The sequence below is a fragment of the Carcharodon carcharias genome, chromosome 3, assembly GCF_017639515.1.
Source record: "Carcharodon carcharias isolate sCarCar2 chromosome 3, sCarCar2.pri, whole genome shotgun sequence".
NCBI classification, from domain to species: Eukaryota; Metazoa; Chordata; class Chondrichthyes; order Lamniformes; family Lamnidae; genus Carcharodon; species Carcharodon carcharias.
In genome coordinates, this window is record NC_054469.1 from 50762939 (window position 1) to 50775784 (window position 12846).

A 12846-nucleotide genomic window follows, 5' to 3' on the forward strand; every position below is an offset into this window, starting at 1 on the left:
ATGCCACACAAATGCCAGGCATTGACCATCTCCAACTAGAGAGACTCTAAGCATTGCCTCTTTCTTGACATTGAATGGCATTACCATCACTGAATCCCTCACTATCAACATCCTGGGGGTTACCATTGACCAGAAACTGAACTGGACTAGCCATATAAATACTGTGGCTACAAGGTCAGTGGCTAGGAATCCTGTGGCTAGTAACTCACCTCCTGGCATCCTAAAGCTTGTCCACCATCTACAAGGCACAAGTCAAGAGTGTGATGGAATACTCCCCACTTGCCTGGATGAGTGCAGCTCCAACAACACTCACGAAGCTTGACGCCATCCAGGACAAAGCAGCTCACTTGATTGGTACCCCATCCACAAACATTCACTCCCTCCACCACCGACGAACAGTGGCAGCAGTGTGTACCATCAACAAGATGCACAGCAGGAACTCACCAAACCTCCTTAGACAGCACCTTCCAAACCCACGACTCTTACCATCTAGAATGACAAGGGCAGCAGATAGATGGGAACACCACTACCTGGAAGTTCCCCTCCAAGTCACTCACCATCCTGACTTGGAAATATTTCACCGTTCCTTCACTGTCGCTGGGTCAAAATCCTGGAACTTCCTCCCTAACAGCACTGTGGGTGTACCTACACATGGACTGCAGCGGTTCAAGAAGGCAGCTCACCAACACCTTTCTCAAGGCCAATTTGGGTGGGGCATTAATACAGGCCAGCGACCCCCAAATCCCATGAATGAATAATAAATACAGGAGTAGGCCATTCAACCACATAACATTGTTCTGCCATTGAGTTATATTAATCCTATGTTCATTTCCCCTCAACTCTAGTCACTCATCTTTATTCCGTATCCCTTGATACTCTAACCTAATGAAAAATGATCACCAAAGTGTTGAAAAAGCAAATTGGCCCAGCATTCACAACCTTCTGAGAGACAGAATTCAAAATTTCTTTTACCAAGAGTTGCCAACCTTACTGGATTGTCTGCGATATCCCAGAATGGGACATGAATTTCCCAGGCACTGTCACCAGCTGCCCAAGAGAACTTTGTGTTTTAAATTTCTTGCTGCACTCGCAATCAGTCCATCTCATTACTGGTTGTCAGGTAAAATTACTTAACATGCTGCCCACTTCTTAGCCTGCTGCTCCTATGCACCTGGTGATTCCAGCCACAAAGGCATGGCCGCTGACACAACTGTCCACAGTTAAAATAAATCCAGGGCCTGAATGACATTTTCATTTTCTTGCCTTTGAATATCAATCAGGACCTTGCCTGACAGGTGCGGACATCACTGACTGGCTAGAGTGATCCTGTTAGAATGGCACACAGACAGTGAGGAACAGGTGAGTAGATCGCTGCAACTGATTTTAACTCCCTACACACTCTGTTCTCATTGTGAGCTGGGCAGTAATATTGGGGCTGTAAGGTTGGTTGGAAATGTCTCTGGAGTGTAAGCCGAGGAAGTGGAAAATGCAAAACTGAGGCGTTATGGTGCATTTTCCATTGTAAATATGGGCATTGGAAAATATAATGGGTAATAGAGTTGACAAAGCTTCAGCGCTGTCTTGGTGTCTCCAGAAATTAAAGACTAACTTCCAGGACACTGCTGATAGTAGCCCAGCAGTATTGGTGAAATTACTCATTGCATCAAATAGCTAACGTTATATCCTGATGCGCTGTACTTTCCAACCTGCTGGCAAACATGCCAACTGGCCCTGGCACACCTACCCGACAATTAACAGTCTTCTTGGGGTTAGGGGAAGCACAGGAACAATGACAATAGCAACAATATGCATTTTGTAGTGCCTTTAACATAGAAAAATATCCAACCATGCAACCGCAGATCTGTGTCACCAGCTACCAGTACATTTGCAGCTATTCAGTTGCAGCCTCAAAACTGCCTCAGTCTCCTCATCTGGTGGGGATTGTGCCATGGAGGGACAACGAGGACATACTATCCTGGAATCACCTCATGCAGCAACACCTCCACTCCAGAGAGGCTATTAAACCTGGGAGTTCTCTGATGGCGCTGGGTTATATCATTAACTCCTTGTAGACTCCTGCCTGTACCTTCGATTTCATTTCCCTTCATTCCTGCCTCTCTCTTTATTTACCTTCCCTTTGTTGAGGCTGTTTATGCATCAAGTTGCCTTCTAAAGCTTTCAAATCTTTGGGAATTTTTGGACCCCCAAATTGTCCCCTTTAATTGTCCCCATCCCTTTAAATTTTACTTACATTTAGTTTCCTCCACCCCACCCCCCCCCCACCCCCCGACTGCTTGCCTGCCCTTTAGCTGCAACTTGACACCCAAGGTTATGCTAACACAATGACCCAGGAAAACTGGGTATGAACAGTTAACTTCTACCTAAGCCTAGCTAAAATCAGCAAATAATTAAGTCAAAAGAGGAAAATGCTTGAGTACTGGCAACCTGCTCAGTTGTGGGAACATCAGAGCCAGCATTCACACACATACGTTCCAGCAGCAATCGCTGGAGTGTGATTGTGAGTGTGAGCCTTGATTGATTTACCCCTTGCTGTCTCAATCTTTGGTATCCTGATTGAAATCAACTAATTGCACAGACCAGAGGCTGAACTTTCACTTTGGAGGGGCGGGGAAACAAGAGTCGGATCTTTGTCCGCGTCCCAAACCTTGCCCAGCTCCACTCCTCCCCGGGGGGAAACAGTCACTCTTTGGGGTTTTCATGGAGGCCATTCCTTCATTAGCATGGGGATAGGTTCCCTGTCTAAGTTAGGGTGGCAGGTGAATTCTCAAAGTTGGAGGGCCAAACAGAGACCTTCCAGCTTGGCAGAAGCAGCAGCCTTCAATGAATGGTAAGTAACAGAAAGGGCACTTCAACAGAAGGTGCCTTTTCACCAGCTTTTCTAAAACTTTAATTAAAACACAGAAGCAGCAAACAATTGTGTGTGTGTGTGTGTGTGTGGGGTGGTGGAGAGGGGAAGAGGTGGTGGGAATTTCTCGAGAGGGTGCACCTGCATCCAGGCAGGCGTCGAAGGCCAGTAAGCCTGGCTGGAGTGCTGACCCTTGAGTTGCCACTGGGGCTCTCCTCCAGGCAACTAAACTGGAAAATCCCAGTCAGCCTTTCAGTGCCCTTAACAAGGCTCTTAATGAGCCTGATTGTTTGCCTGTACTGTGAGGGGGGCAGGAAGCCCATGGGGCTGCAAACCTGCTTCCCCTAAAAGGACTGACGCTGGGAATGGGGTCAGGAAACTGGCATGCTGGCCAGCACCAGTATTCCTGGGCCCCGTCCACCTCCGTTCCGGACCTCGGTGTGGTCCGAAAATTCTACCCCAGCAATCACAGGCTGGTCGTTTGGGGCTGAATGGCCTCACAGCCATCACTTGGTGAATTTACCCGTGAAAACATGAGGGCAGCTAATCTGATTTGAAACATTTTTTCCAGTGTCATCGGGCTTTGATGTAACTGTTGCTAAATAACGAAAACCTGATAAGTTTACACTGTCAGGCAAGATGGGATTGCAGTGTACAATGAAACCACATTGCAAAATGGTGCTTGCACATTTATAGTACAAAGCAATTTGTAATAATTATTAAAGCGATGGCCAACTCAACTGATCTTTACATTGAGATAAATTCCTAGGCAGTATTAATGGTGGAACTATCACAGGCACAATTTCATAAATAACCCAATATTTTGTTTTGCAAATGCAATATTAATTGATTTTTTAATCATTTGTAATGCTTCTCTTGTGCAACAAGCTATCACACAAATATTAGACATCCCCATAAAATATTTCACAACTTCCAAACAAACAAGGGTTAAATTTGGAACAGGGCAATGCTGAGCGGCACCGAGCAGATATCAGAGACTTTCTGAAATAAATGTAAATTTCATTTAATTATAACGGGATTCGATCTAAAACAGGTGGGCACGTTTAGAACGAACCCGAATTGTTCAAAAGCATTCGTCTTTCTCATATAGGAGAGCGTCAGTATATTACATCACAGCGTTCAGCAATCTGCTGCAAAGTCTTTTTATTTTACAACAGCTGGTTAACTCACCCTGCTTCCTTTGCTGCAAACGTGGGCAAATCCTGCAGATCAGCACAGCAGCCGACACCAGCCTGTCTTCTTGCATTCCTTTCCCTGCCCTCACTGTCACTGTAGTAGTCCTCCACTCGTGCCTGCCTGCTGGTAGAGTAGGCCCCGGTGTCGGTCTCATATCCATTCACTGTTCCGTGGCTGGACTCGTTCTCCCTGACTTCACAATGGCAGCTGGTGTAGGTGTTCTCATCGGAGGATGGGGGCTTGTCTCTTGAACTTTTCTTTGGGGGTTGATAGCCATGAGAAATCAGGAGGTCCTCCACACTGAACATGTTGCTAATGCTTCAGTCACAGCAGGTTGCACTGGGACAAAGCCATGCTGCAGAAGCCATCACTGTATATATTAAAATAAAAGGAGAAGCAGAATGTAACGGCAGAGACAATTGCTAATTATATTTTCCATAAAGATTCACAGGTTAATAAACCGATTGCTGATACTACTAAGCTTCAGTTTTACTCCGTTCTTATCCTTGCCCTTGTATTCTCTGGTTTGACAAACCAATTTGTAATGCTGAACTGCACACACTCAGAAACACACTATAAATATTTTTGTACCATTTCTCCCCAGATAATATTTCTCTGCTTTTTAGCCAGAAGGCAGCTGTAGAGAGCTGCTGACTCAGTCTGTTGGCATCGGAGCCTTGCGTTTTGACAACAGCTTTTAGGTCTTAATAGACATTTCAAAAGGGGGAAACTCATTAGTGTTCTCCAAAGATTGCAAGTTAAAAAAAACTAAATTCCACGGGCGAGAGCTCCTACAATCTATACACTAAGACACTTGTTAAGAATTATCAATCTAGCTTTTATATTTTATCAGTGTTTAACATTGGAACTATTAATCAAGATCTATAGGTACAATAAACTGATCGATACTGCCATTAAAATGCCCATTGAGACCGAATGCTGCTTTCCATTGCAAAAGTGGTTTGTTACTAATGTTACTTTGCGGAGGTAGTGTAAGGATTACAGATTACCTGCCATCTGCATATTTTTGATCAAATCTGGTGTATATAGAAAAATAATCTCTGGGAGTGGTGCAAAAGGAAGGGCTTTAGATTTAGGCATTGGGAGTGCTTCTGGGGAAGGTGGGATCTGCACAAATTGGACGGGTTGCACCTCAACAGAACCGAGCTAATATCCAGGCAGGAAGGTTTGTTACTGCTGTTGTAGTAGGTTGAATTTAGCATGACAGGGGGATAGGAACCTGGGCATAGATTCAGAAGGAAGAGAAGCAAAGAATAGGAGGAAAATTAGTAAATGAGGATAAAAGGCTGAGGAAACAAAATAGAAAATCGATAACAAAGGAATTGTTCAGTGATTAGTGTTATATACTTCAACACAAGGGGTATGCTGAATTAGGCAGATGAACTGAGGGCACAGATAGACACTAGAAAGCATAATACCAGAGCTATTACTGAAATGTGGCTTAAAGAAGGGCATGAATGGCAGCTCAGATATCCTGTTAACAGGATTTTCAGGGGCAGAGGGGGGATAAAAAAGGTGGGGTGGTCGCAATATTGGTTAAAGAAATAATCGCAGCTTTGAGAAGGGACAGTATGTAAAAGGACCATCATATGAGGCCAGATAGAACAAAGAACAAAAAGCACAGCACAGGAACAGGCCCTTCTGCCCTCCAAGCCTGCGCCGATCACATTGCCCATCAACTAAAACATTTTGCACTTCTGGGGTCCGTATCCCTTTATTCCCATCCTATTCATGTATTTGTCAAGATGCCTCTTAAACACCACTATCGTACCTGCTTCCACCACCTCCTCTGGCAGCGAATTTCAGACACTCACTACCGTCTGTGTAAAAAACTTGCCCTGCACATCTCCTCTATAGTTTTCTCCTCTCACCTTAAATCTATGTCCCCTAGTAATTGACTCTTCCACCCTGGGAAAAAGCTTCTGACTATCTACTCTGTCCATGCCACTCATAATTTTGTAAACTTCTATCAAGTTGAACTGAGGAAGGAAAAAAGGGGCAATCACAATGCTGGGAATATACTATAGACCACCGAACAGAGGGAGATAGAAGACCAAATATATGGCATATTGCTAAGAAGTGCAGAAAAAATAGGGCAGAAATAGTAGGGGATTTCAACTACCATAATATTAAATGGAATAAAATCCTAATTCAGTTAGATTTAGTGTAGTTAAGGAAAAGGATAAGGATAGACCTAGAGTAAAAGTTTAAATTGGGGAAAGACCAATTTTAAGAGGCTGAGATTTCATAATTTGGCATAAAGATAATTTGCATTTGAAAGTGAAAAATGTTAGCATGGTTCTAAAAGGGCAGGATTTTCCCCTCATCGGGTGGGTGTGACAGGCGGACCTGGGAATGGCCGTAAGACTGACTGCCGCCCGCGATTGGGCTCCGCCAATTAATGGCCAGCCAGCATGAAAGGCGGGCTGAGAGCCTCAGCGCTGCCGGGGTGGGGACAGGCAAGGCGCGAGGGCTGAAGTCTATGCATGCACAGGGGGTGCACCCTGAAGGCACGAGCGGCCTCAGAGAGCTGAAGAATTTTAAATACAAAAATAAACATTTTACAAATGATATAAACATGTCCCCACATGTGACTCAGTCACATGAAGAGGGACATGTCAAAAATGAGATTAAAACATTTTTTTTTAGTAACCGTTGGAAACCTCATCCTGCCCGTGGATGAGGTTTTGTAAAAAATGCAAAGGCCACCTGGCCTATTTGCCCGGCCGCCAACCGAACGGTTGAGTGGGCAGCGGAAAATACAAATTAATTAATTGCCTAAGGCTTTAATAGGCCTCTTAATTGTCGGCAGGCGGGCCGCCGCCTCTCGCGTGCGCCCACTGACTGAAAGACGCTTGCCCGATGTCATCGCATGCTACTTCATTCTCGTCCGGGTCGGGCGTGCGCCGCCCACTGGACCCAAAGTTCTGCCTAATGAATACTTTGGACTGAATTTTTGGGCCTGCGAGGTCGGCAATAGAGGCAGACGAGGCCCAAAAATACTGGCACCGGCTGATGTGATGTTTTCCCGACCCGTTCCCGATGCAGGCCATTTTTACTGAGGTCAGCCCTGGAATGAAAGAGCTACTTGACCCCATGAGCTAATTAGTCAATTAGGCTTGTTAAGAATGTGTTAAGGGCACTGAAAGGAGGCCGCCAGGGATTTTCCAGTCAGCCTCCAATCTAGCGAAGTGACAGAGTGGTAGTTAAGGTGCCTAAATATAGGCACCCTGTGGTAGGCCTAGGTGCCAGCGCTCCAGGCAGACCTACAAGCCCTCCCTGCCTGCCTGAGTGTGGGTGCAACCAAAGGTCACCTTGTATGGGAACTATCCCAGCCCCCACAAGGTCCTATCCCATCCCCCTCACACACATACACACACACACATACACACACACTCACTCACATACACACACATACACTCTCACACATACTCACACGCACTCTCTCACACACAAGCACACACACACTCACGCACACATACATACACACATACACTCATACAGCCTTTACTGCAGCTTGTTGCTCCTCTCGAGCTGAAAGGCCTGATAGGCCCCTCCCAGCTTCAAAAGCCTATCTACTGCTCTTAATTAGGCAGCAATTGAGGGGAAGCCTCGATCAAAATCCCAGTGAGGTGACTGATTCCCCCGGGGGTGGGTTTGGGTCCTGGAAACTGTCCCGGCTCCTTTTTCCTGCCCTTGAAGCGAAAATTCAGCATCTTGTTGTATGTTTTCACAGAATTAAGTGGGGGACAAAGAAGGCTTTGTTGCTAAGGAGCAGGATTTGATTGGGATAAACATAGTGAGCGAGTAAGTATTAAGGTGGTTAGCATCCTTGAAAGTGGATAAACAATCAAACTTGGATGAAATGTATCCTAGGTTGCTAAGAGAAACAAGGGTAAAATAGCGGAGGTTCTGGCCATCATTTTCTAATCCTCCCTGGCCACCGGCATGGTGCTGGAGGAAAAAAGTGTTTCTAACATTGCACCATTGTTTAAAAGGGAGGAAGAGATAGTCTGAGTAATTACAGGTCAGTCAGCCTAGCCTCAGTGGTGGCAAGTTGTTAGAACAATTCTGACAGTATTGTTATTTAAAGAGGCATGAAATAATGAAGGGCAGTCAGCATAGATTTTTTAAGGGAAAGTTACATCTGATTAACTTGACGGATTTTTTTGAGAGGAGGTAACAATGAGGTTTGAAGCAGTCTACATGGATTTTCACAAGACCTTTGTCAAGGCCTTTGACAGTCCAGTCACAAAAGTAAAAAGCCTTGGGATCCAAGGGAAAGTGCTAAGATAGATCCAAAATTGGCTCAGTGGCGGGAAGTAAAGGGTAATGGTCGATGGGTATTTTTGTGACCGATAGCCATTTCTATTGGGGTTCTGCAGGGCTCAATACTAGGCCCCTTGTTTTTTTTTAATTCATTTACAGCATGTGGACACCACTGGCAAGGCCAGCATTTATTGCCCATCCCTAATTGCCTTTGAGAAGGTAGTGTTGAGCTGCTTTCTTAAATCGCTGCAGTAGGTACATCCACTGTGCTGTTAGGGAGGGAGTTCCAGGGTTTTGACCCAGCAACATTGAAAGAATGGCAATATATTTCCAAGTCAGGATGGTGAGTGGCTTGGAGAGGAACTTTCAGATGGTGGTGTTCCCATCCTTCTAGATGGTAGCAGTTGTGAGTTTGGAAGGTGTTGCCTGAGGAACCTTGGTGAAATCCTGCACTGTATCTTGTAGATGGTACACACTGCTGCCACTGCATTGGTGGTGGAGGGAGTGAATGTTTGTGGGTGTGGTATCAATCAAGCGGGCTGCTTTTTCCTGGATGATGTCAAGCTTCTTGAGTGTTGTGGGAGCAGAACTCATCCAGGCAAGCCGGGAGTATTCCATCATACTCCTGACTTGTGCCTTGTAGATGGTGGCAGGCTTTGGGGAGTCAGGAGGTGATTAACTCGCCGTAGGATTCCTAGCTTCTGACCTGCTCTTGTAACCACAGTATTTATATGGCCAGTCCAGTTCAGTTTCTGGTCAATGGTAACACCCAGGATGTTGATAGTGGGGGATTCAGCAATGGTAATGCCATTGAATGTCAAGGGGCAATGGTTAGATTCTCGTTTGTTGCCCATCCCTAGTTTTAGTGGTATACATAAATTATTTAAATTTAAATGTAGGGTGCATGATTAAGAAGTTTGTAGATGATACGAAAATTGGATGTGCAGCTATTAGTGAGGAAGAAAGCCGTAGACTGCATGAAGATATCAATGAATTCATCAGGTAGGCAAAAGTGTCAAATGTAATTCAATCAGAGAAATGTTATGTACAGTAAAGTCCCGCCGTTTGCAACTTCCTGGTTCACGTTTCCACTTACCCGAGCTTTGAACTTTGTACACAGAATCACGCATTGCGTGAGCAATGTTCGCTCATCCGCGGTTTCTTCTCCCTCTCTCTTCTTTCCCCGCGGAGACAACAGCCATAACTGAGCACAGGCTGGGATGGTTGCAACTGAATTGCAGCCCGAATGAAGGGGAACAAGGGGAAATGTCCAACTCCTGTTGCAATAATGGCTGCATTCATTTTGAAATCTTCACCGATGTATTGCCCAGAGGCCCCCCTGTCTGTTGGATTGCTGGATGTAGGTACTGAGCCACAATTTCGAGTAGAGTAGCTGCCCAAACCAATGCTCCCCTCGGCTGGCTGGAGCTATCTAATTCAGCCCCGTGGAAAAGCAAGTTCATTGTTTGTGATTTCGCCGTTTGAGATGTTTTGCAGGAACTTAACCTTTGCAAACAGCGGGATTTTACTGTACTGCATTTGGGAAGGATGTACACAAGGTAAGGATGTACACAAAAAATAGGAGGATAGTGAGAACTGTAAAGGAATAGAGGGACCTTAGAGTGCATGTCCACATACCCCTGAAGGTAGCTGGATAGGTAGATAAGGTAGTTAAGGAGGTATTTATTGGCCAATATAAGAGCGTGAAGCTTATGTCAGAACTGTATAAAGACTATTAAAAACAGAAAATGCTGGAAAAACTCAGCAGGTCTGACAGCATCTGTGAAGAGAGCAACAGAGTTAACATTTCAAGTCTGTATGGCCCTTCTTCAGCTCTGAGGAAAAATCATACAATTTGAAATGTTAACTCTGTTTCTCTCTCCACAGATGCTGTCAGACCTGCTGAGCTTTTCCAGCATCTTCTGTTTTTATTTCAGATTTCCAGTATCTGCAGTATTTTGCTTTTATCTGTATAAAGACTAGTTTGACTGCAGCAAGAGTACTGCGTACAGCTGTAGTGCTGTTCGCGTATGACAGGAAGGATGTGATTGCACTAGAGAGAGTACAGAGGAAACTTAAGGGGGTTTTCTAGGAATAGAGAATTTTAATTATGAGGAAAGAATGGATAGGTTGGGTTTTTTTCCTTTGGAGACATGGAGGCTGAGGGGAGATTTAACTGAAGTATATAAAATTGAGCAACAGTAAGGAGTTATTTCTGTTAACAGAGAGGCCAATAACCTGGAAGCATTGATTTATAGTAATTTGTAGAAGGATTATAGGGGAGTTGAGGAGAATTTTTTTTGCATTCTGCAACTCACTGCCTGAATAGGTGGTCAAGGCAGAAATCCTCATCGCATTGAAAACATGGCTAGATATGCACTTAAAGTGCCATAACCTAAAGAGTGGACCAAGGAATAGAGGGCAGAATCGTCCTAGGTTTGCACTAAGAGCAGTAGCTGGCCAAGAAGGCAGGTTTTCACGCCATATTGTCCCAAACCTGCTGCATTTCTTACGCATTCCTGGGAAACACATCGTTTCCATGGTGGGTGGGGTCTCATTCGTCTGCCACTCCATCACCTCGCTACTTCATCACGCAAGGCACCATATTTACAGCGCTGCCACGTGCACTTATCTCAGTGCTTCCAACCCACGCCCACTGCAGGGAAGATGTTCATGAAAGACAAAAAGACTGCAGTTCCCAGGTTTAATAACGTGTCACTGGAATACCATTTGGACACCGTGGAGGCCCACCGCGATGTCCTCTACCCCAGCTCTGGCCACAGGATGGGCAGCGGTATCACCAATCCAGCATGGCAGGCGGTGGCAGCAGTGGTTGGTGCCAATGCTGCGCAGAAGAGGTTGGCCATCCAATGCAGGCAGAGGATGAATGGTCTCATCTGTGCCACCAGGGTAAGGGAACTATCTCATCACTCTAAACTCACACACTCAAGCCCATCACACATTCAGTGGCATCTCACTCACTGCCAGCTCAAGGGACATCACCACCCATTCTCAAATACACCCTCACATGTCCATCTGGCCTCATCTCCTCTGAAGTCTGTCTCCTCAGCCCTCACTTCTTGAGGCCACTTGCACAGATCAACATGTGCCCCCACACACACCCTGGGTTACCCTCCTTCCCCAGTGCAGCTCTCACCCTGCAGCATCTTCCCTTGCCTGAGGCCACTTCTACCCCTTCCCCAAGCAAGACCTTGCCCTGCAGCCATTGAAAAGCCACCCACATATGGCTGATCTGATAGGTAGAGACCTGCCCGTGAGCCACCCCTAAAGGTGATGTGGTGCTGTCTGTGAAGCCTGACGCTGATGACTGCAAGTGCTACCTGAAGCAAGGTAGGCAAACAAAGCTTGAAGTCCTGAGCGAAGTGCAGCCCGTGAGGTGCATGTCACTTTTGTGCTCTTGTGAAACATGTTGGCGTGTTTTCCCACTGATGTGGGCAATCGATCCAGCAGGAGTGGATGAGTCTGGCAGGATGGCGTTCTATTGATATGCTGATGCATTACAATAAGGTTCCTGACGTCCGATGGCGGGAAATGGCAGGCTGAGTGGACGATCGCAAACTGGTTTCACGTCGTTGTGAAACTGATTGTGCCATATTGTCCGCTCATGCCATCGGACATGCCCAACGCCAAGGGGCACAGAAAATCCAAGCCAGAAAGTGTGATTAGGCTGAGTCACTTTTTTTCGGCTGGCACAGGCATGATGGGCTGAATGGCCTCTTTCTGTGAAATAAATGTGCTATATTTTCCATGGGCAGAATTTTTCCTTCATTGGGCAGGCGGCACCTGACCCGAACGGGATTAAAACAGTGCGCGGACGTTGGGTGAGCGTCCGCAGCATGCCCGCCGTCAATTAAGAGGGCTGTTAAGCCCAATAATTATTTAATTAAATGGGATTATTCCCTGCCCGTCCAACCTTACACTTGGCGGGCAGGCGAATAGGCCAAGCAGCCTTTGCATTTTTGTGAAACCTCATCCACGGATGGGATGAGCTTTTGACCAGTGACAGAATTTCATGAGGGGACATGTTTTCCTTAGTTTTCAATTTGTTATTTTTAATGTCAAAATTCTTTAGCTCCCTAAGGCTGCTCTGTGCCTTCACGGAGCTTTCAATGAGCGCATCTGCGCGCATGCGCTGACTTCCACGCTCGCCCTCCTCCCGGCCCCACCACAGCAGTGCTGAGCGTTTCAGCGCGCTTCCCGCTGGCTGGCCGTTAATCGGCCCGATCGCTGACAGTGGTCGTTTACGCAGCCACTCCCGAGTCCGCCTGGAACGCCCGCCCTGCTGAGGCAAAAATCCTGCCCTATGTTTTTATGGCAGTAGCAGTGTCAGGTACGGTAGTCGCAGTGCAATATAGCAATAAAACCCATCGCCCTCCAAAGATACTCTCACTTGATACACAGAAGAAAACATACCTGACCTAATTCTTCACATTTCCCTATCTTAAGGTGTCAGCCGTGGCTCAGTGATGCCA

The 12846-nt window shown here is 46.0% G+C and overlaps 1 protein-coding gene across 2 annotated transcripts in view; it reads right to left on the reverse strand.

The window, feature by feature from the left end:
* jcada (junctional cadherin 5 associated a) overlaps nt 1-12846 on the reverse strand; it is a 329178-nt gene that overhangs the window by 109752 nt on the left and 206580 nt on the right. For both annotated transcript variants that reach the window (XM_041183712.1, XM_041183711.1), the window contains exon 3: nt 4058-4433. In XM_041183712.1, the coding sequence (XP_041039646.1) occupies nt 4058-4371 (314 nt within the window). In that variant the 5' untranslated portion in view covers nt 4372-4433. The remainder of the gene's footprint in view (nt 1-4057; nt 4434-12846) is intronic.